Source organism: Pyricularia pennisetigena, chromosome 2 (genome assembly GCF_004337985.1).
Source record: "Pyricularia pennisetigena strain Br36 chromosome 2, whole genome shotgun sequence".
NCBI classification, from domain to species: Eukaryota; Fungi; Ascomycota; class Sordariomycetes; order Magnaporthales; family Pyriculariaceae; genus Pyricularia; species Pyricularia pennisetigena.
In genome coordinates, this window is record NC_043741.1 from 3,674,430 (window position 1) to 3,696,618 (window position 22,189).

Genomic DNA, 22,189 nt, shown 5'->3' on the forward strand with positions numbered 1-22,189 from the left:
TGGATTGTTCTAGAGATATAAACGTCCCCGTTTTCGCCGCAGTTTTAGGGGCTTAGTTTAGGTCTCACGAGGCGATTCTTGCCAAAAATAAGTGTTTATGGTTGGCCAGGCCCTGTAAATAAGTGGGCCTATCTCTGACTTCGGCAAGTCCTCGGCTGGCGACGGCTGCTGCTGGCTTGGGGAGTCTGGGGGAATTTCAAGGGTACAAAGGCGTGGGCACACCGCTCGGCATCGGGGAACGCCCCCTAAGAATGACGTTCTTCTCCCGCATTACCGGCGCCGTTGCTAGAGAACAGGAACTTGTTCCAGGCCTAGAACCAGGCGCTTGGACTAAGGTGCAAAACAACTTTTTTTCCCTGACGGCGCACAGCACAAAGAAGCAACACTCTTATCGCTCGTCCGCAAATTAAAACCCCTACCTCGGAATGTTTTCATAAGCGTCGTAGTCGACAAGGTAGCACCCCTCGAGAGAACAAACCTTTGCGCGCAGCCCCGTCCCTTCTTTCTCCCATATCTGCTGCATCGGATCGACGGATCCAACGGGTCGCGGGGCGGAATGCCGCCTGCGCATGCAAGCCATGCCTCAATGCCAGGTATCTCACATCAAAACCAACCACCAAAGGATATTGATTATTCGGAGGTGACCGCGCAACCGCCTGCGGCCAAGAAGCGCATTGTCGACAAGCAGAGCTTTGAATATGCTTGGCGATCTGGGGTTGCCGGTGGCCTCGCCGGCTGTGCAGTACGTATTTATCAGTCCCGTTTGTTTGTTTCGTGCTATTATCCACGTGTCTGCAGAAAGGCCACGATGTAGCGTATCACACGCACACACACCAGAATGGGCTTGATGCTGACGTCAAGGACTTGAACAGGCAAAAACGGTCGTCGCCCCCCTTGATCGCGTCAAGATCCTTTTCCAGTCGAGCAATCCCCAGTTCGCGAAATATTCTGGTTCATGGGCCGGAGTCGCAGAGTCCTTGAGGGTCATCCATGGCCAGGAAGGCGCGCAAGGCCTCTTCCGTGGCCATTCGGCTACACTGATGCGAGTGTTTCCGTATGCCGCCATCAAGTTTCTCGCATATGAGCAGATCCGATCGGCTATAATCCCGGACCACAACCACGAGACCCCGCTCCGGCGACTGGTCAGCGGATCGCTGGCCGGTATGACATCGGTGTTTTTCACGTACCCTCTCGAGGTCGTGAGGGTACGTTTGGCGTTCGAGACGAAGCGCGAGGGCCGCTCGTCGCTCATGGAGATATGCAAAAAGATATATCACGAACAACCAGTCACACCGAAGCCACTGGCCCCCAACCTGGCTGCATCCACAGGTGGTCAAGCGGCTGCAGCGACGCAATCAGTGCTGGAAGCGGCGGTGCCGAAGTCTGGACTGGCCAACTTTTATAGGGGGTTCTCCCCGACCATGCTGGGCATGCTTCCGTACGCTGGCATGTCGTTCCTGACGCACGACACATGCGGCGACATCTTGAGGCGGCCGTTCCTGGCCAAGTGGACCACTTTACCACAACCGGAATACGCCACGCCGGGCAAGCCGGCGCCGCTCAGGTACTGGGCCGAGCTTCTGTCGGGCGGAATCGCAGGTCTCGTGTCGCAGTCGGTCTCGTACCCATTGGAAGTCATACGGCGGCGCATGCAGGTTGGCGGTGCTGTAGGAGACGGGCACAGGCTGCGCATTGCCGAGACGGCGGGCTTGATTATGAAGGAAAAGGGCGTACGTGGGTTCTTTGTCGGGCTGACGATTGGTTACGTCAAGGTGGTGCCCATGGCTGCAGTGGCTTTCTACACGTATGAGCGTTTCAAGCTTTGGTTTGGGATCTGAAGACATTGTTTTCCTTGGCTTTTTTTGTCACTGAGTTCAGGTGCAGAAACATATAGAGGCATGCTTTTGGAGCGGATTTTCAAGTCGTACATGGGAGGGACAATCTGGGCGTTTTCGTTCGAGGGGTTTTGAGATATAAAGGATGCAGCGGATTATAGCTAGGTAGACTAGGTGCCTAGTACATGGACAGGCTTGAACAAAATACCTAGACTGAAACGCCAGAGCCCAAAACCATAAATATGAAGCATAATTATCTCCAAAGATCAATTAGGTATGAAACAAGAAAAAGACTACATATCAGCTATCTATGCAGAAATTAACCTACTCTGAAGTGATTGCCTCGAGGAGCTTGGGTTGCAGGGGGCGGGACGCTCCTGGGAGCTGTGGCACGTGACATCGATCCTATTTCGCGTCACTGGTAAAGTCCTGATCCCTTGTCGCAGTGAAAAGAAAACGCGGCATCGACAACAAAACATTACACGTTTTTTTTTCTGGTCAATTGGCAAAAATGAGCATCGCATGGCAATTAATGTAGCGTTTTATTTTTGATTTCCTTTGGGACTAAGTTTTCGTTTCTGTCTTTGGTCATCTCAATCAGGAATTGTCGTCCGTCTCGACTTGACTACTTGCCTTACTTGGCTGTCACTGCATCTTCAGAACCCCAATTTGCACCACAGTGATAGCTGCTACTCCACTTGCCACAGTAAATTAACAAAAAAAAAAAAAAAAAAAAAAGAGCCATGGTCTCCAGCTCGACGCCCACACGGGCGAAGCGAGCACGCCAGGAGCCGGAGAACAACGAGTCACCACTGGCAGCATCCATCAAGCGACGACGTCTCAACGTCGCTGCTCCACCGTCACCCTCGACGCCCAACGCGTTGGATGCCGTCAGCTCCGCGATGTCGGGCGCTCTAGGCAAAGCTCACCGTTCGTCCACCCGCCGCTTCGTCAACGCTCTGGGTGCAGGTTTGAAGAAGCCGACGACGGCTGCCATAGGATCTGGCGAAGTTCCCGACTCCGAGGACGATCAGCCGGGGACTCCGTCTGCCAGGAAGAAGGCCGCTGGAACTGTCAAGCCTTCGTCACAGCCTGCCAAGGTGGTCAGTAGTAGCATCTACGACTTTCCCGACTCTGATGATGATATGAATCCGATGGCAGGTGGGACGAGCTTGGGGGAGACTCGCCCCAAGGAAACCAAGGCACCATTGCGCAAGAATTCAGTGGCCGCCAAACTTTTATCTTCGTCCTCGAAGGCGGCTCGCTCCAAGGGTCAAGGAGAAGGCGCATCTGGCACTATGGAGGAGTCTGTTGTTAGGAGACGTCCTGGCGTCAAGAGCAGACAGGCTACGGCTACCTCTAGCAACACGCCTCAGCTAAGGGGTATTTTGACGCCCTCGAAGAGGGGTGAGAAGCGTGCTCCCAAAAGTGTTGCCTTTGATGGTGAGGTGAAGGAGGGCCATGGTCGGACCGAAGATGTTCACTTTGACGATCTGCCCGGGAAGTCGATACAGAGCGCGTCCAAAACCAATGGGCTCAAGACTCCCAGGCTGGAACAGAGCAAAAACACGGGCAGCAAACCGGAAGTCAAGGCACAGGTTGTCGATGCTGAGGATGATTTGGATAAGGATGACGATGCTGCCACGGACGATGAGGTGTGCGCGATCTGCTCTTTACCACATTCTGAACCACCGAACGAGATACTGTTTTGCGACAATTGCGACAAGGGGTATCATCAGGAGTGTTATAGTGTTCCTGTTATTCCCAAAGGTGACTGGTTGTGTCGGGATTGCTCTGGTGAATCCTCAGGGATAACAACTACAAATCAAGCAGCTCAAACCAAGGGGGCAAAAAAGCCAACAAGCATTACCGCCAAAAGAGACCCGATTCCGGACATACCTAATTTCGAGGAACATCTGTGTGCTATGCAGCGTTTGTTACTTGACCGCTGTACGGGGAAAAGACAGATAAAGCTTCGTGGACAAGAGGAGGCGTACGACAAAGCGTTGCGGCTTGTGGAGCAGACTGTGGTGGCCGGAGAAGGCAATTCCATGCTCTTCATTGGGGCGCGAGGGTGCGGAAAGACTGCGGTATGTCGCGAGCGTTTGTCCAAACCAACGCCCCGGAGCTTTGAGGCAGGCAATTTGTGCTGACTTGGCGGAACAGCTGATTGAGAATGTCATCTCCGAGATTGCCGCGGAGCACGAGAACGATTTCCATGTTGTCAGGCTGAATGGCTTCATCCACACGGATGATAAAATTGCGCTCAAAGAAATATGGCGGCAGCTAGGCAAGGAGATGGAGGTTGAAGATGGGCTTATCAACAAGGTTTGCTCTCTCAACCCTGAGGGTGGTTCCCTGTCAATAAAACACGTACTGACTCCAACATGGCCGCAGACAAACAACTACGCCGACACTCTCGCTTCGCTTCTCGCTGTTCTCTCACATCCCTCCGAAATCGCAGGAGCGGACTCTGGAGTGACGTCAAAATCGGTGGTTTTCGTCATGGACGAGTTTGATCTTTTCGCGACTCACGCCAGGCAGACACTGCTGTACAACCTTTTTGATATTGCACAAGCTCGCAAGGCGCCCATTGCCGTCATTGGACTCACGAGCAAGGTAGACGTGGTGGAGACACTGGAAAAGCGCGTCAAAAGCAGATTCAGCCATCGCTACGTTTACTTGTCATTGCCCAAGACGCTAGGTGGCTATTGGGATATCTGCAAGCAGGGGCTCTTGGTTGAGCCCGATGAAGTGACGCTTGCAGGGCTGAGCGGCCCTTCAACTGGTCGCAAAGCTTTCAGCGATTGGTGGAACAAGCAGATCGAGGTAAGAACTAGGTTTTTGAGTCACGGATCCCACTGAGTATTTGATGCGGCGCGGAGCCAGCTGACATTCTCACGTCAGACGCTCCGTGAGGAACCGAGTTTCCGAGACCATCTCGAGTTCCACTACTACAGCAGCAAATCGGTTACAGCATTCTACAATTCATGCATAATTCCGTTGTCACAGATTTCGCCTTCTCGGCCGTGGTTGGTGATGCCTTCAGCAGAGGCTGGGCTGGCACTCGAGGCGCCAGAGTCCAAGCTCGTGCTCCTCGAGTCGCTTTCAGACCTGGATCTGGCGCTCCTGATCGCGGCGGCACGGCTGGACATCGTGGCACACACCGACACGGTCAACTTTGCCATGGCGTACGACGAGTACACATCCCTCATGGGACGACAGCGTGTAATGTCTGCGACATCTGGAGTGCTTGCGCTCGGCGGAGGAGCAAGGACTTGGGGGAGAGGCGTGGCCGGTACGGCGTGGGAGCATCTCATCTCTGTGGGGCTTTTGACGCCGGCCTCCGGGGTCGGCAGAGCAAGCGCGGGAAACATGGGCCTCGAGGCCAAGATGTGGAAGGTCGATGTGGCGCTCGAGGAGATACCAATCGCTCTCAAGCCCAGCAGCATCCTCGCCAGGTGGTGTAGGGAGATATGAAATGGATTTTGATGTTTGTATTGAATTTTCATGATGGTTTTCAAAGATAGATTGGCAGGGTCACGCATGCAGGCAGAAGCTTGGCGCAAGACCCTACTATAAACCAAGCAAGCCCTTACCCTACGAAGGAATCGTGGCCAGTGAGCTGAGTGTTTTTTTTTTTTTTTTTGTTCCAATAATCCCTCTTTTTATCCAAAGCGGGCACGCTGTCGGTGTGCACAGGTCGTGTCATCATCATCATAATCAACAGGGGCGAAGCAGGAGTACAATCGTGCGGATACAGAGTTCTCACTGCCCATTTTGGTGCGGATTTACCGGCAGAGAGCTTGGAGAGGAGACGTCTGTGCGGCATCACACCTGAGCTGCGCTTACCTACAGCTCAAACTGCAACGGCAGCCAATCACGACTAGCTCACAGATAGCCAGCTTGTTATTAGGTGGACAGGCGCAGATCCGATGCACAGCAATAGCAATCGCGTGGTTAGGGATTCGGTCAGTACATCTTTTAGGGTAGGGGTTCTGCGGGGCCCACGCGGTGGGGCCAGTGCCTTTTTTTAGAAACGACCAGCCGTTAGGCATTTCCCACGCAGGCGTGCGGCTAAGTTTTGTTTGTGCTTGGCGTGCTGTGCGATCGCGGTTGCGGTGCAGTGCAGTGCAGTGCATATGCCCTAAAGTACAGTACAATACCACGTCAATGTGCCCAATGATAACTACAGTACACCACGGGTTATCTACTAGCCAAGGCTTGGTGCCGATTGAGTTCCATCTTCTTGTGTCTGCACTGCCACCCCTCCCCTCCGCCCCCCCCATTCCGGTTTGTCAACCAACCTTTGATGGGGAGGATCCAGCGCAAACCCAATCCTTCCCGCCTCCTTGTGCTAAACAATCCTTTTGTCTTGGACTATGTTGATGGATGGGGTCACCTCCCGAACCGGCCCTTGCATGCCGGCACAGGCGTCGTCATACCGCGTTCTCTAGTTGGGGGGTCATTTGGATCGAGCTAGGGTCCAACGATTCTTGGCTTTTGCTGGGACTTGACGTGTACAAGAAGATACTGGTCGCATGTTTTTTTTTTTTTTTTTTTTTTTTTTTTTTTTTTTTTTTTTTTTTTGTCTATCTACCTGTCGCCCTCTTGTCCCCCGACCTACATTTTCAACCCGAGCTGACTGTTAGTCCGTCCTCTCTCACCGTTTTGTATATACACTGCGGTAATATTATGCAGTCACATAACCTCTCGCCCTAGTTTTTTCTAATTACAGACAGATATCCCCAACAAGTTGTGTTATTCCATATTCACCTAAGTCGGCAGAGATGTCCAAACGAACGGTATATACAGAAATCAGCCCCCTCCCGCCAAACACTTCACGGGAGGTCGTTTTGGACTTTCTCCATGATCATTTGGGCATGATCGATTTGAATCCGCTGGTCAAAGAGAGACATCCCATCCCGCCACCCGCCGGCGCGAGGCCGGAAGAGAAACATTTGAGCTGGTATTCGTTGACGGACAAAATATCCTACCTTCCGGGCGGCTTGGCCACGGGGGACATTTCATACACGGCCGTCTTCAACGACCTCCCCAACGGACTACAGACGCACTGCTGGGCGCCGCTGGGCGTGGAGATCCGCAGCAGATGGACCCTCAACGGGACCCTGCCCGGTGAACCCCCCGAGAGGGTTGAGCTGGGCATAGACGCCCCAGCGACGGGGCTGTATATACGGGAGGACGTCGAGCTGCGCTGCAACATCCTCATGGCCGGCTTCATCAAAAGGACCACCAAGAAGGCGCACCAAACCTTGGTCGAGCAGGTCGCGGCCAAGGCCAAGGCTTCCGCCGACCTGGATGCCACTACGGCAGCCGCCTCCACGCCCGGGTCGGCCGCTCTGCGTGGAAATGGCGCCGCTCGGTTCAGCGACTATGGCCAGGTGCGCAGCGCTGCGGAGCATGCTTCTGTCGACGGCGCGGGACTGGGGCGGGATACTCGAGGAGACCAGGGCGGCTGGCGGGCACACGGCCACAGCTCGAGCGACGGCGATTTGACCAAGATGATGCCGGAAGCCATCGAGCTGCCGGCTTCGTTTTCCTTTGGCTCCGAATTCCGACCCCCGAACACGCCGGCCTCCCGACAGCCACGGCGCTTCTCCGCCATGCCGCCACCATCCTCTAGCAATTCGACGGCGGCACCGCTCCCATCCAAGTCCTACTTTTCCCCGCCGCCGCCGCCGCCGCCGTCGTCGTTCCTCGCGCCCCCGCCGCGGCCACCCGCGCCACACAACCTACCCAACGACACGCAGCGCCGGTCTTTCGACTCGGCAAGCGAGAGGCTGTACATGCCCTACAACCCTACCCAGTCGACGACCGCCGCCCGGGCAACGGCGCACCTTACGTCGCTCTTCCCCCCCTCGCCGTCGACCAGCTCCAGCGTCGACAGCGATGAGGACTACCTCGGCGACGGCGGCGAGTGCGTCGACAGGGCGGCCCTCTACCCGAACCCGCTGTGCGTTCAAAAAAAACCGTCGGCGGTTCCGGCCCCGAGTCCTGCTGCTGCTGCCGATGTTACTACTTCTTCTTCCATCACACCAGCCATGCCGCGGTCTAGAGCGTACCCGGAGATGAGCCCGTACTCGGACTCCGAGGACGAGAAGACCGGCAGTGCGTCGTTGCCATCCCCGCCTGCTTCCGTCGTCGCTGCTGCGGCTGGCGTCGGCACATACGGCCTGCACCCGGCGCCCCTCAGGCCGGGCTTCAGGGGGGCGGCACCGCTGGCCCAGCCGGCCGGCGAGGTCCCGGCTGCTTTGCGTCCTGGGACCTCGCCTACCATCAATTTTACGTCCTCGTGGCGACATGATTTGAAATGAATATTGTGTAGCGTGCGTGGGCTTTTGTTTTGCTTTTAATTGGTTGGTCTCCATGGCTAAATTCGTAGTTCATCGGCTGGCTTGTCGAGTTTGATGGCTTGGGCCAAATGGAAGTTTGGAATATGTTTCCTTCCAGGCGAGGTAGATAGTACTTGGTATTCTGTGCAGTCGGTCCAAGTACCCTGATCAAATGTTTTCATTTGTATATAGCGCTGTGCCCTGTTTGCGGGGTTTATATTGATGTTTCTTTTTTTTTTTTTTTTTCTTTTTTTTTTTCCTGGTGTCATATGTGCATTTTGCAGCCGATCTCACTAGTGAGTGGTGATATTGTCACGAGTATAACAAGCACTGAAGAAGACAGAAAGCTTGAACATTCAATCTCGACAGCGAACATGATGGGAAATAATAGATGTTGTTTGGCCTCATATACGTCAATCACGGTACAAGAAATGCAAAGAAAGACGGAGGAATAGAGAAGAAAAAAGAAAAGAAATTAAGACTTGGTGTCCAAAAAAGTTGCATCTCACGGGAGAAAATGAAGACTCGACCAGTCGGTCCGCGAAGCATCTACCCAGCTCTATAAAAATGACATTAATCAAAAAGCCAAAACAAGCTCCCTTGTATAGTTGCAACCGTAAACAAGTAGAAAAGGGGGAAAAAAGCAAGTGTTGATCTATCCTCCGACCGCTCAAACTAAGCGGCTCCAAGTTTCCAATCCTCCCTCGCCAAGATTACAAGGCAAGAACACCCAGACCAACAGCAGCAACGGCCAGGCCGAAGATACTACGACTTGGGTCGGCGCTGGGGCCGGCGGCGGCAGTGTGGGTGTACTCGGGCGTCGGCGGGTGGACGTAGCCGCCAGTTGCGTCGGGGACGCGAACGACGGGGTAGGTAGGACCGGCAGGGACGGTCTGTGTTTTTTTTTCCCCGAGGGAGATGAGAGTCAGCCAGCCCAGAAAACAAAAAACAAGGAGCCACACACCATGATCACAGAAAAAAAAAAAAAAAGAATCACTCACAGTTGTAATGGTGCAAGGGCAGTTGGTGATGGTCAGAGTGGTGGGCTCGGTGACGGTGTAGCACTCGTCGTTGATCACAATCACTGTTGGCTCCGGGCAGTACGTAACGATCTCGTCGACGATCTGCGTGACGGTCGTGACGTTCCTGGCGCCGCCCACGGTGCCAGTCTGAGCGACGGCAGCCGCAGCGAAAAGGGCCAAGGAGACGATGAACTGCATTGTTGGTGGGCGTGGTGTCTACCGTTAGGGATTTCCTTTCTCTTGCTCTCTCTCTCTCTCCTCCTTTTCGTCTTGCTCTTGCTGTGTCTAAAAGGTCAAGCTTCTAGCTGACTTGGGTTGAGAAAGAATTTGCTTCTGCTAAGGGGGTTTTCTCGGAGCTGGAAACAAAGGCGTTGAAAAAAAGTCAAATGAGTGACGACGCTTGATGTTGCGATTACAAGACGTATAGTTGGTGTATAAAGTCTGATGAACGAATGACTTGAAGTTGGAAGTGGGAAAAGGAGGGGAAAGGGTGCTTGCTGGGTGCTGGACCAGTGGCGAGATGTCGACGCTGTTGGCTGAGGGAGAAAAGGGGAATATAGAGTGCCGGTCTTGGTGGACATCATCATCTGCTTTTATATCCATCTCGAAAGCGTTGTCGGACAAGGCAAACATCTGAAAGAGATAATCATCCATCCTGTTCATGTCATGTCTTGTCATGTCAAAGACCCGACCTCATCTGGACCAACAATCCAACCACCATTCATTGTCAGGGAGCCGAAGCCTAGATCCGTGGGCGAGTCCAACACTGCTACCGTCCAAAGGCATCACTCAGCGGCATCAAAACAAAATCTCTCGTACACTCTGACAGATGAGCAAGAATGGAGATGGCGCGCAGTCAACCCGAGCCTGGTTCCATTCCAAGACCGTTGCCCCCAGGAGACTTATCAAGTACACCTAAATCACCACATTCCTAGCACCGACACCATGTGCACTTGTGTCTCTCTTCTCGATCGAGTCTCGCCAAACCGCTGCACCAACCGTAATCTCACTAAGAAAACGCAGTAGACAAGGTTAAATGCCGTACCTTAGCAGTCCATTCGTGATTTGTCGTATATACATCCTTATCCTGCAGTCGCTCGCATCCCCAGGAATGAGGCGAGCTCCCTCGCCGTGCTTTCGTCTCAGGGCTGATATGCTCGCCACATTAACGTCGCTCGATTTCAAACAATCATAATGAAGAAATTTGCATGGAATACCCCTGGAGCACCATCAACTGTCGTAACGACTCTGCTTAATAACCTTGGCGTGCGTGAGCCCTTTCTAGCATTCCAAGGTTGATCCTTCCATCCGTCTCATCACATCATCTCGAGTAAAACAATGAAAGGAAAAAAAGAGTACAAAAAAAGGAAGTCTGTGTATGGCCCCATTTTTTTCTTTCAAAAACTAGGGGGCTCTCTCTCTCTGCCCGGGGAATCCATATTGCGCCACAAAGGGAATCAAAAACACCGGGTTCATGTTAGTTGGCCGCCTGTGATGTCTTCTCTATGCTGAAAATAAAGACGTAACAAAAAAAAAAAGACCCAAGAGTGCAATAAACAAGATATTCGAACCAAATACTCAGAAAACCCCCTCTTTTGATAACGCCGCAGTTTCCAGAAAAATGTCCCCGTTTGAACATGTTAGATAAGAAGAAAAAAAGGACATAGGGAGAGAGAGACATGGCGAAAACATAAGCAACAAGGGTAGCTCAACATTCGTTGAAGTAATTGGTGTCGATCAACTCAAATTAAGGGCCTGGCCTGCTCCACTACGGCTATGGGCTTCGAAGCCATGACCCTAGAGCCGTGCAAGGCGAGGCCAATTGGCCCTGGGGGCGTCCATTATTTCATCTGCGATTTTTTTTCTTGCACCCGGGTATCCGATATGCGTGATTCACGTCTTGGGCGATTAAGTGCGAGAAAAACCTAGCGATGAGCCTGTCGCTCATAATCCGGCGACTGGAATGTCGGCTGACAGGCGGCAAGTTCCCTTAAGAGATTGAAATGGCTGTATTAAGTTCATAACCGTTGCGAGCGGCTTTGGCTGCGTTCAGGTACCCGCGGTGATGATTCGAGAGACACTGAATCAAAGTCATAGTTCTTGAGTAGATGCTCATACCTGCGGCTGCGAAGGAACTTGGGCACGGAATCCTGTAAGAGCGTAAGAAAAAAAAAAAAACAGGTCAGCATCGCCATCGTCATATCAACTCTCGGCAAACCATGATAGAGCCAGAGACTTACGCTAGCCATCAGTTTAAACACGGCGTTTTGTGCATCCTCAAAAAGGGCCATGACCTCCTGCAATGTCTCCACCATTGCCGAATCTTGACCAACGGCCTTCGTCATGCGTGTGGCAAGGTTATTCCGCAATTGGTGATCAATGTTGAGCTCGCATGGCGATCCCGGAGCGAGGAACGCATTGTATATACCGTACGCCTGTGCCATGACCTCTTTAACTCCGTCTAGTGCCTGCTTCTTAGCCTCCGCAGAGTTTGTCGACGAGCTTTGGGCGATCTGTGCCTGGCGGACAGCTGAGCGGCAGAGCCTCACAAACTCTTCAACATCCAAGTAAAAGGAAAGGTTTTCCTCGCAGTGTGTCTCACGTAGGTTCTCTCGGAACAGGAGACGTAATGCCGCGTCGTTGAGGATCTTGTCCATGCGCTGCGTGTTCGAGTCGCGGGCGACGCCGTGGCGGTGGGTTGCCGAGTGTGTGGCATCGCCTTCTGACGCCCGACCCCTTGGGGCCGAGCCGTTGATCATGTCCTTGCCTTTACTCGTCATGTGGTATATAGCATGCTTTGTTGGCTGGAAAATTTGGCATCCGGGAAATTGCTGAATATGTGAGCGATCTTGCTGCAGTGCCTCGATCAGCTCGTACTCGACAAACAAGGACGCGATCTCGACCGCCTCCCTGCGATCAACCGTCGTGCAGCAATCCATAAGCCACTCAGCTGCTGCCTTTCCGGTAAAAGTATCCTTGTGAATCTTGCCGTTAACCTTGCGCTCTGGTGCCATCTTAACTCCGGTCAAACCATCGCGGTAGTCGCTTAACGAGTCCGAGTCGGCAGAGCTGACGCTGGACTTGACATTGGGGCCGTGTATGCCAATGAAGCGGCCAAAGATGACCTCAATTGTGTGAAAGTCCTTGACCAACTTGTCCGTTGCCGGATCCCGCTCCAAGGTTACGAGCTGAGCTAGCGATGAGCCGACAATTTCCGGTATTTGCCTGTCTTGAATGCCGTTACGCGAAGCAAAAGAGTCCAAGATGGAGATACCTTTGGGCGTTAACTGCCAGACGGTTCCCCTCATTGTGTAAACCTGCTGATATTTGCCGTCGGCCGACTCGATGAGGCGGGCCTCGAGAAAGCGTTGAAGCATTGACCTGGCCATTTCCTTGGCCATGGAGAATGTAGTGGTTGTTGTTGTGGTGACTATTCTCGCAACGTCCTTGGGGTCGGGCATACGATTTGACTGAGAGAACTTGAGCGAGCCGAGGTTGTTGATAGCATCCTCGGACAAAAAGGTGTGATCGATCTTGGTGAGGCGGACGCGATGTGGTGTCAGGGGTAGCATGCTAACAATTAACGTAGCGAACAAATCTTTGAAGTCCTACAGTGGTGGTAGGGGGTAGCATTGTCAGCAAACAAGTCTATGCAGGCACAGGACAACATCTTCAACCACGCCGCCGCCAAGCCCCGAGGATGCAGAAACGCAGCCAGAGCCGACGGCCTGCACGAGTCATAGAGATCGGCACCCCTGGTGCATTGTTCGCTCTTGGTTTCTGCAGTCTACCAAATAGCGCCAATTGGACGCAACGGCGGAAGGCAGTATGAGCTATTTTTTTTTTTTCTTTCTTTCTTTGTTACACTTCCACTATCACTAACCTTGGTAAATGGACGGTCGTCGTCCGTCATGCGGAGTAATCTCGACGAGGTTTGATGCATCTTGTTGGATAGCCGCTGCACGCGGACCGGGGCTGGTTGCGAAGGATCGGTATCGTTGTAAGGTTGTGAGGGCGGGGTTCCCAGCGACGGTGAGAGCCGCAGGTTCGACACCGAAGCGCGGTTTGTAGCCTTCTTCTCGGGGCTGCTACTCGCGCTGTTGCTGCCGCCTGTGGACTGTCGGGGGGAGGCTGTAGTTGTTGTCGAATCGGGCAGTACCGACACTGACAATCGGTTCAGGGACGGGCGTGAACGTATATTTCGGGATTCCGAGAGGGTCCTGTCGAGGGCCGCGGCGGCATACGCGAATATGCCACCGGCCCGCTGCGGCTTTGGATCGGGGGTTACGTTTGTACTCGCTGGCGGCGACTTTTGCTGCTGTTGTTGCTGCTGCAGGAGTTGGCTCTTTCTGGAGCCTGGTTTTGCAGTTGTGTCGGGGAGGGACGCTGGTAAGTTTGAGTGGAGGTGGGCAGAAGAAAGAGCTGCGGGCGACTTTTCGTTGACAACCTCGGATGGGGTTGTGGGTTTATTATGGTCTCTGCCTTGTGTGGACGTTATTTTGAAGACTTGGTCCGGGCGGTAGGTGTCGTCCATCTACCACCGAACAAGCTGAGGGTCTTTCCTTGGACGTGAATGCTTAGAGGGGGTAGAGGTGAAATTTGGGGAAGGTGGGCTGCAGGCGGGACAATAGCAACGAGCTGTTGCTTCAAATAAAGGAGGGAATAAAATTGGATTGGATGGAAACAGCCCTTGAACAAAGAGGAAAAGCGATGGTGGGAGTAAAATGACCCGGGAAGTAATAATGGGAAAATGTTAATAATACTAATAATAATAATAATAATAGCGGTATTAATGAGGGTGGAAACAAAGAAAAATAAAAAGGATAAAAAAAAATAAGAAAAAATGAGAGGGGTGCGAGGGAAAATGACAATAAAAAAAATTTAGAAAAAAAAAAAAAAAATACAAAAAGGCAATGAACGGCAGCAGGCAAGGTGGACCAAAACTGTGAACACCCTCAGTCCGGCTTTAACTTCCCGTCCAGGGAATGAAAGAAAAAGCTCGGAGAGTTTGGTTCCAATGTCGGTCAGCTACGGAGGACGGGCCCCCCTGCTTCAGTGGAGTGACAACCCATACGACCACATTCTGGGCCCACATCATACCTTTTTGTTTGCAGGGGGGGCAGGGCCTTGCTGAGGTACCGGTACTTTGACGTGACCATGTCGCTGCTCTCTTTTTTTTTTGTCGTGTCTCCCAACTCGCAACCCAGAGCGTGGATATGGGCCCATTCATTGGTTTGCTGTCGGGCACGTTTGGATTGAAAACAATCAGCAACAAAAGCCCACCTACTTCAAACCATGTGCTAGCTTAACCAGGCAATTTTGGCGCCCGAAACAAGAGTCTCTCTCGTCACGAAAATGGGTCCTCCTTTTTTAGTGTCTACCAGTGATTTCCGGGTTGACTGTTCTCTCGGGATTACTCTCCAATCAAACCACGGGTTTGCAGCTCTATCTATCCGTGGTTATCTATCTACATACGGACTACGCACCCGGTACAGTCAGTAAGGGATATAGCACTCGCCTGGTAGCGTCCCTTATTCCTTTGTTAGGTACCAGCTGGTAGGCATGTGGCTCCCTAGAGTTGGACGAACAAGTGACAACATTCCTGGTTGCAACCGTATACAAGGGAGATTGCCAGATGTGATCATTTGCGTTCAGTTGTGACACGTCCTCGTTCCCAGCCCGGCTGTCGTCAAAAAGGCAGGGTTTCTGCCGGATGCGGTTTGAATAAACGGACGGCGTACAAACGGGTAAACGATCGGTCGATCACGTTTCTTTGTGCTGTGTGCATGCCCATGCTCTAGCCACATATTTTAGCACACGGTACTTTATACGTACAGGTTGAAGAGAGGCGGGGAAGAGAAGATGCTTCTTTGTCCGCAAACGGACCACGAACTCGAGGGCGGACTGTTAATAATAAACATGCGGCTGTGGTTATCCGCTTATTGAGGAAGATACTACATGGATATACTTTAGAGCTAATAGCAAGCTGTTGTAATATGAATGATACAAAGCCTTATTCAAAAAAAAAAAAAAAAAAAAAAAAAAAAAAAAAAAAAAAAAAAAAAAAAAAAAAAAAAAAAAAGCATTTTAGGCATTTGAATTTGGGCAATTCATATGGATCTTGTTTATGTCGTATCAAGCTTCAATTCGGTAGAAACGCCACAGTGCACTCGAAATCTAAGATCTGAGGTGAGTTCCAAAGTACAGCGACTTGTCCTGCGGCCTGTGAGGGGTACTAGCAGGTGAGCAAGTGGGTATCGCATCGCAGAGTCTCACAGCAGCGCGTGGCTTCAGGGATCCTCTGGCATCCTCAATGAGCCTTTGAACCCCTGGCTGCATGTTCAATGTGGGGCAACCACCACCATCTCCTCTTCACTTGTCGTTCTGGCCATACAAAAGGTGGCTTGGCGACGCCCATGTTGCGGAAAACCATCAGTACCAGGTCCGCCCCTGAGCGGCATCCGTTCCGCTATTGGTCCGAGAAGGGGGACGAAAAAAAAAAAAGTGTGCCTTTGGAAAGCGTGGTAATAGCCCCTCATTCTGCGTGGCATGCCCACGAGGGAGAGTCATCGTGGGGGCTGTGCATTCTTATCGCGGTAATACAAAACGACCGAATGAGGACCTGTCAAGCAGCGTTGGTCCTGGCAAGTGGCTCTTACTACGGTAGCCATGCTAAGTGACAAAAGTGCACAAGGAACGCAAAACCAAATTTGAGTATTATACATCAGTTCATAATTGACGTTGCGAACCAAGGTGCCTTGTTTCACTGTTTGATGAGAAGTCACATCTTTTTGTCACGAAGTTTTGACTATTTGATGGGATTTGCAATCTGTGCAATCATGTCCTTGTTGTACTGTACCGCAGCGTCATGCAGGCCACAATGGCTGTACCGATTTGTCGGGAAAAAGGAATTGACGGGTTTCGACAGGGAGTGAGGAGAGCAGAGGAGGAAAAAAAAAAAAAAGGACAACCCTGGATATTATCTCAATAGCTTTGAAAAGGAACAAAACCCATGTTATGCGAGGCTGTCAGGCATACTTGACGAGAAATACACACCTAAACAACACGTGCATAACGGATTTCGACACTCACTCATCAAGCAGACGGCCATGCTCGGCAAAACCTGGTCCGTTTAATGGGTCATTTTAGCACGTAGTACTGAGTAAAGGATGCGCGGCACGGGATGCGTTGGGTGCAAGCCTGCCACGCGAGACGGCAGTGTTATTCCCGCAGCGATCCTCCCTTCCACCTTTTTTGACACGTTTTACAAGTGGCTCCACAAGACCGGTTTGATCTCCGTTCGTGTTGGAGGGGGGTTGATTGTTCTGGGCAGCGGTACGGTATGGTTGCACAATGGATACAAGGCGCCGAACCGGCTTGACTTTTCCCCGACGAAGCCAGGATAAATGCAAATGTGGTTACATCGAGACGACATTAGCCTCATCAAATTCTTTATTGTTATGAGGCCTTTTTTTTTTTTTTTTTTTTTTTTTTTTTTTTTTTTTTCTTCTTTTCATTCCTGAGAAGGCTTGCTTTTACTTCGGACAAATAATATGCTGGTAAACACTATGTTTAAATGACAGGTCATATTAATTTTACTAGCAGCGATAGCCCTGGAAATGTCTATTCTTATTCTTATTCCCAATCGAACATTTCCTCCTGTTTACTGGCATGCTTAGGCATATTGTAATCGTAACACAAGAAAGGCTGGAGAAAGGGCCACATCAATTTACGGTGGATATGGGAGGTGGGGTTACAAGGTTACATACAACTACACTACGATAATATGCTGGACGTTGGGGGCCTTGGGGGTTTACTGCGCAGGACACCAAAGGGAGGGGGCTTGCTGATAGAGTCCGGATATAAACACATATTCATTAATTGACTTGAGTGCATTCCCGGACTTGTCTGCTCCTCCGTAATGGCGCAATGATTAAATTGATATGTACCTAATTACCGCTTAAAGAACATCTAGGTGCCGCTCTGGTCTGGTCCCTGACTGGCCTCACTAGGGATCCCAGCCGGCGGCCCAAACGCCCAACGTTTCGTCGTGGGAGCTGAGCCAAATTTAGGTTTTGTTTTCCTTTGTCTATCGACTTTTCTCAATCTCGAATATAATTGCTACTCTAAGTAACTAATCAACAGCTCTCTACCACCTGTCACGTCCTGTATTATACGAATAGTGTTCAATTGCTGGAATTTACACCATCACATATAAAAGGGCTCGATTCAGAAGCGATGAGGTCGCTTGAAATTCAATAAAGAAGTCATGGTATGAAGCGATCGTGTGGACAGTCGAGGTCATTACGGTGGTATCTGCCATTTTCCTGTATCCGCAACGCATCTAGGGAAATCCTTCTTACTCACTTCCTTGGTATGGCAATTAAAACGCAACAACGGGGCAGGTCAGCCAGCGACTCAGCGGGCGCGGGACAAATGTGGCCAGCCGCCGCATGGAGTTCGGGAGGAGACGAAATTTGTGCACGACGCAAACACGTGGTTAATGACAAGCGACCCATCCATTCCAACTGGGTACCGCACATTTACCTTGCTTGCCAAGCTTGCCGTTACCTCACTTTGGTGCCGTTTCCCTGTATTTTCAGCAATTTTTCTCATGAATCATGTTGAAGGGTTGATCCCTTTGCAGAGTCTGATTGACAACCAGAAGAAAATCGTTGCCACATGGAAGGAGGCTTGTCAGCCAGTCAGGGAGCCGAGCCCAGTTGCATGTTGAACATCCCCAATCCATGTCGGGCATGCTTTCCAATGTACAAAAAAGTACTAGCCTGAAGCATCCCTGTCGACGACTTTTTGGACTCTACTCTAGTTTATACGCATATCTACTCAGGTACGTACCCTACGGGGGGTAGAGCAAAGTACAGCAAGTGGGTAAGCGTGGCAATGCAAAGACTATGTAAATCCATCACTGCTTTGGTATCTCATCATTACGACTCGCGATCGATCGATCAACTATCACCAGTCATTCTCGACGGATCTCAAGAGGGATATGGTAAAGCTATACAGAGAACTTGGTCGATTGGGCCTTATTACGGTGGTTCATGGGTTGATTAACACTGCGGTGTAATTCAGTACGTTGCATCTTCCATGTGCTCAAGTTCATCTATTCGACCGGAAGAGCTGAACTGTAAAGACCGAAAAGAGCATAGTGCCAGCCAATTTATCCCACTCTTTTCTTTCTTCTTCTTTTATTTCATGTTTTAATGTTTGCGGATTTCATCTGCAATCGAGCTTTGGGCTTCCGGTCGTCCACGTGGCACCCACCTGGATCGATTATGTTCGTAAGACAGGCAGACCGGACCGTCAGACTAGCCTCGTACGTCGTTATGCTTTCTTTTGCAACGGTCGGGTTGGCGCGCGTATTCTGCCCCAACTGATGTTTTGTAAAGACGAGATTGATTGTCCGGCTTAAACTTGACTGACACTTGGAATAAACGAGGTATACAAACACACCACCGTTTTCCACTTCAGCCTCGCCATGTTTTTTTTTTTCTCTCTCTTTTTTCCTTCTCTCTCTCTTACCCCACAACCCCGTTTATTGCGCATCATAACTGTGTCGGCTTTGTGCCCCTGTCATCTGCCACCGGTACCACCATACTTGACTTGACTTGTTTTGGGTTTCATGATAATACGAAGTAAGGGAGATTAACAAGCAATCTGTTTCTAGACCTGTACCCGCCAAGTTCGCATCTCAATCCAGCCCCTGACTTGTTCGCAGACGTTCTAGAAAAACCTGTAACGCGGGATGATCAAATTAGCGATTTGCCGTAGGCACCTTTCTCCACCGAAGCCTTTCTGTGGCCCTTCCCGATCACGGCCAACGTGATTTTTGCTTTCGTCTTTCGTTTTTCGTCTTTTCTTTTCTTTTCTTTTTGTCTTTTTTTGGTGGCCTGTGCCTCTCCTCGTCTGATGGACACTCCTTGTCAATCTGACCACGAGAAATTATCCCTGTTTTGTTGGGTTAATTTTGAATATACCGTCCAGTATGCCTCGTTGTTTGTTACCCTGTTGGGCTAATACGCTGCAAAGCCCAACGAGAAAAAAGAAAAAAAAAAAGAAAGAAAGTAAACACATGTAGTGGTACCGAGTATGTACTGTACCTCGGTACGGATTACAACCTGGGTGAATTAGCGATCGAAAGTAATTACATGGGCAGAGGAACCACGTGGTCAACTGTTCTTTTTTTTTTTCTCCCAACTGCCCGCAGCTCAAATTAGATCGATCAAAGACGTCGATGCGCCTGCGATGTTGGGTGCTAGTGGAGATTGTTGCCACGCGAGACCCTCGTGGGAGACTGGCAAGTTCAAATCTTGCTTATTTACTTGTGGAGTCAACCATGAGGGAAAACACGAGCAAGTTCGGATTGAGCGAGGAATGGAAAACTTGGGTGAAACGAGGATCCATCAATATTACGCTACTTTGTGACTTTGAACATCGGGAAAGCTGGGAAGGATGATAATCAATGGCCTGGACCAAACCAACAGCCGGGTAGGATGTTAATGCCTACCACTAGGTTAGACCAGACTAATACAGTATGTAATTAATATACACCTTGCTCTTCACATTCACTGTTCATGCCTGTCTTGTGTGCTCATGCCTTAATCGTGCGGGCCGGGCTAACCCTTTTTATCTCGCTTGCTCACGTGCGAAGTGTACATCGTGCTGCAGTACTGGGGTATAACACTTGATATATTATTTACTTTTTTCGGGCCGGCGCCATTGATACTTTGTTCGGGTAGAAAACAAAAGGGCGACAGCTCAATCGCGGGTCCCTATCCGATCGCGTGATTTCCAGGGGTATATAGCATTTTTCACTCATCGCGTCTTTCTCCTTTTAAAAATCAAAAAGGTAACATAATTATTGCCCAAATCCCGAAGGCATGGGTGACCAGGTATACCTCCCTATATTACACGGTGTCACCTACTGCGAAAGTACCGTACTGTTATGTTGTGTGTTGTGTCTAACATCCTCACCTCTCACCTCGCCTGCGCCTCGTCGCATCATCACCAGGACCATGTACCCGGTACAGCATAGTTGAAGAGGGAAAAAGAAAATAAAAAATAAAAAATAAAAAATAAAAAAAGCCAACAACAACAACAAACTGCAAACTTTGCCAGTTTCGGAAAGTATTCCTCCCAGTCGGAGTTCTCCGAGAAAGACGTGTGGTTGGTGCCCAATGCTGAATCGGAAAGTGTGATGCAGACAGCGGGACAAGCAATGTCGAAACCGACCCCTATGCTGTCGCACCATTTTCCCGATCCTTTTGTTCTGTCGTAGCCAAGACGCCGATCGTCAGGCAAGTTATGTGGTCCTAGATTGAACAGTCCATAGTCACATGTCGTCCTTTAAAAACAAACTGGATGATCATTTCTCCTGCCTTGGTTTTGCTCTTCGCCTCGTTGATCTGGCCGAATTGCTATCCATTTCGGGTGCCATGGTGCTCTTTTTATTTACTGAATGATGCACCCAGGAGAGAGCTAGACCCTCAAAGTTTCGGTATACTAGATTAATTAATTACATTTACGTATTGCCTGCCAGCTATGCCTGTTTGTTCCCTTTGTCTGCTTTTTCTTCTTTTTCGTCTGCTGACCACACCAGCATTGTACTTGTTCTACGGTACAGGGTAGCACATGTGTAGAAGCTAGACTAGTCTAGTAGTCGGAGTATACGCATACGTGTACTCATATTGTACTCATATTACTCAACCACACCACCATTGCCCTGCCGAAACCGGGCGCATCCGTGTTTCCCGCCGCCATCCCGTGGACTACCAAAACGTGTGCATGCAGTCAAAGGCACCCCAAACTAACATACATCCAGTCTAGTACTCACGTTGCTCAATCATATGCTCGATTGATCCTTTCCCATCTCGCACATGGTAAGATACATCGCATAGCCAATTTGTGCATCGTACTTGCCTTATTTGGGAAATGGAAGCCGAATGAGAAGGGTGTGGATATCGTGGGGACCATGACAATTGTATGAGATAAAAACAATGGGGTAGTAGGTTGGGCGCAAGTTGAAGGTGAGGACAAGGAATAAAAACAAAAAATAAACAATAAATATGTATAGATCTATCCTATTTATTTTCAGGGTTTATGTTGGCAAGTTGCATAGTCCCAAGGAGGTCTCCCAGGTTGGACCTCCTCGTCGACGACGTTCACGGAGACCGGCGGGCGGCGGTCAGTTCGGGCGCCGAAGCAACCTTGTTTCCAATGCCAAGCCACATGTGCGTCTTTTCAATATCGTTGGGGTTGCGTCCGGCATGTTCCATACAGTGGAGTTTATCTGGGTATTTGACGCAATTGGAGGGGAGGAGGGGATGACCTCTCCGGCGAATGCCAGCCAAGCTCGGCATTTAATAACCTTGAGTCGTTGATATTGCCATTTTTCTTTCTTTCTATTAATTCTTTCTTTTATTCTTTCTTGGCGTTGGCATGAATGAGCATGGAAGATCCGAGACATTCTGAACGTAGCATAAAATGGGGTAAATTACGACGAGGTGGTGGGACACCTTGGTTGGGACGGTGGTGTTCGTGTCAAGGACATGAAATCAAGGTTTTTCTCGGCGCGGAAAGGTCACGAACGCGACATCCTTTCCTGCGCCCCCAACGGTATTCCAAACCTTGGCGGATATCAAGCTTCAAAATTGCGTGGCAGTGCACTGCGATTATCACTGGCGTAGGTTAGTTACTTTATACAAGCTGGCCAATGGTACTCACAGCTTTGTCGTCATTGATAATTGTATGGGTCATACATGTACTACTGTAGGGTAAGTAAGGTTGCGAGTTGGGTGTTTTAAGGTTGGGAAGCTGGTTGAGGCAGCTCAGTGAGGTACCATTACTGAGGTGCTGGCATGTAAACTGGCTTATAAATGATTTCCCAAATCGCCCCCAAAATGCTTGGAACTTGATAACAAAATGATAGGAATGCTGTTAAGATCTTCCAAGTCTATTTATT

At 50.4% G+C, this 22,189-nt stretch overlaps 5 protein-coding genes across 5 annotated transcripts; 3 read left to right on the forward strand and 2 right to left on the reverse strand.

The window, feature by feature from the left end:
- Positions 1–556: 556 nt before the first annotated feature.
- Positions 557–1,838, forward strand: PpBr36_01011 (uncharacterized protein; the record flags this gene model as incomplete). Its single annotated transcript, XM_029888200.1, has 2 exons — positions 557–742; positions 873–1,838. The coding sequence occupies 2 exons, from the start codon at positions 557–559 to the stop codon at positions 1,836–1,838; spliced, it is 1,152 nt and encodes a 383-aa protein (XP_029750627.1).
- A 740-nt stretch (positions 1,839–2,578) lies between these two features.
- On the forward strand, positions 2,579–5,315 carry PpBr36_01012 (uncharacterized protein; the record flags this gene model as incomplete). The annotated part of the gene is made up of 4 exons (XM_029888201.1): positions 2,579–3,592; positions 3,803–3,925; positions 4,002–4,664; positions 4,743–5,315. The coding sequence occupies 4 exons, from the start codon at positions 2,579–2,581 to the stop codon at positions 5,313–5,315; spliced, it is 2,373 nt and encodes a 790-aa protein (XP_029750624.1).
- Positions 5,316–6,625: 1,310 nt separating this feature from the next.
- PpBr36_01013 (uncharacterized protein) lies at positions 6,626–8,170 on the forward strand (the record flags this gene model as incomplete). Its single annotated transcript, XM_029888202.1, has 1 exon — positions 6,626–8,170. One exon carries the CDS (start codon positions 6,626–6,628, stop codon positions 8,168–8,170), a length of 1,545 nt encoding a protein of 514 aa, XP_029750625.1.
- Positions 8,171–8,901: 731 nt separating this feature from the next.
- On the reverse strand, positions 8,902–9,408 carry PpBr36_01014 (uncharacterized protein; the record flags this gene model as incomplete). Its single annotated transcript, XM_029888203.1, has 2 exons — positions 8,902–9,081; positions 9,190–9,408. 2 exons carry the CDS (start codon positions 9,406–9,408, stop codon positions 8,902–8,904), a joined length of 399 nt encoding a protein of 132 aa, XP_029750622.1.
- A 1,820-nt stretch (positions 9,409–11,228) lies between these two features.
- PpBr36_01015 (uncharacterized protein) lies at positions 11,229–13,744 on the reverse strand (the record flags this gene model as incomplete). The annotated part of the gene is made up of 3 exons (XM_029888204.1): positions 11,229–11,360; positions 11,451–12,818; positions 13,094–13,744. 3 exons carry the CDS (start codon positions 13,742–13,744, stop codon positions 11,229–11,231), a joined length of 2,151 nt encoding a protein of 716 aa, XP_029750623.1.
- Positions 13,745–22,189: the final 8,445 nt, after the last annotated feature.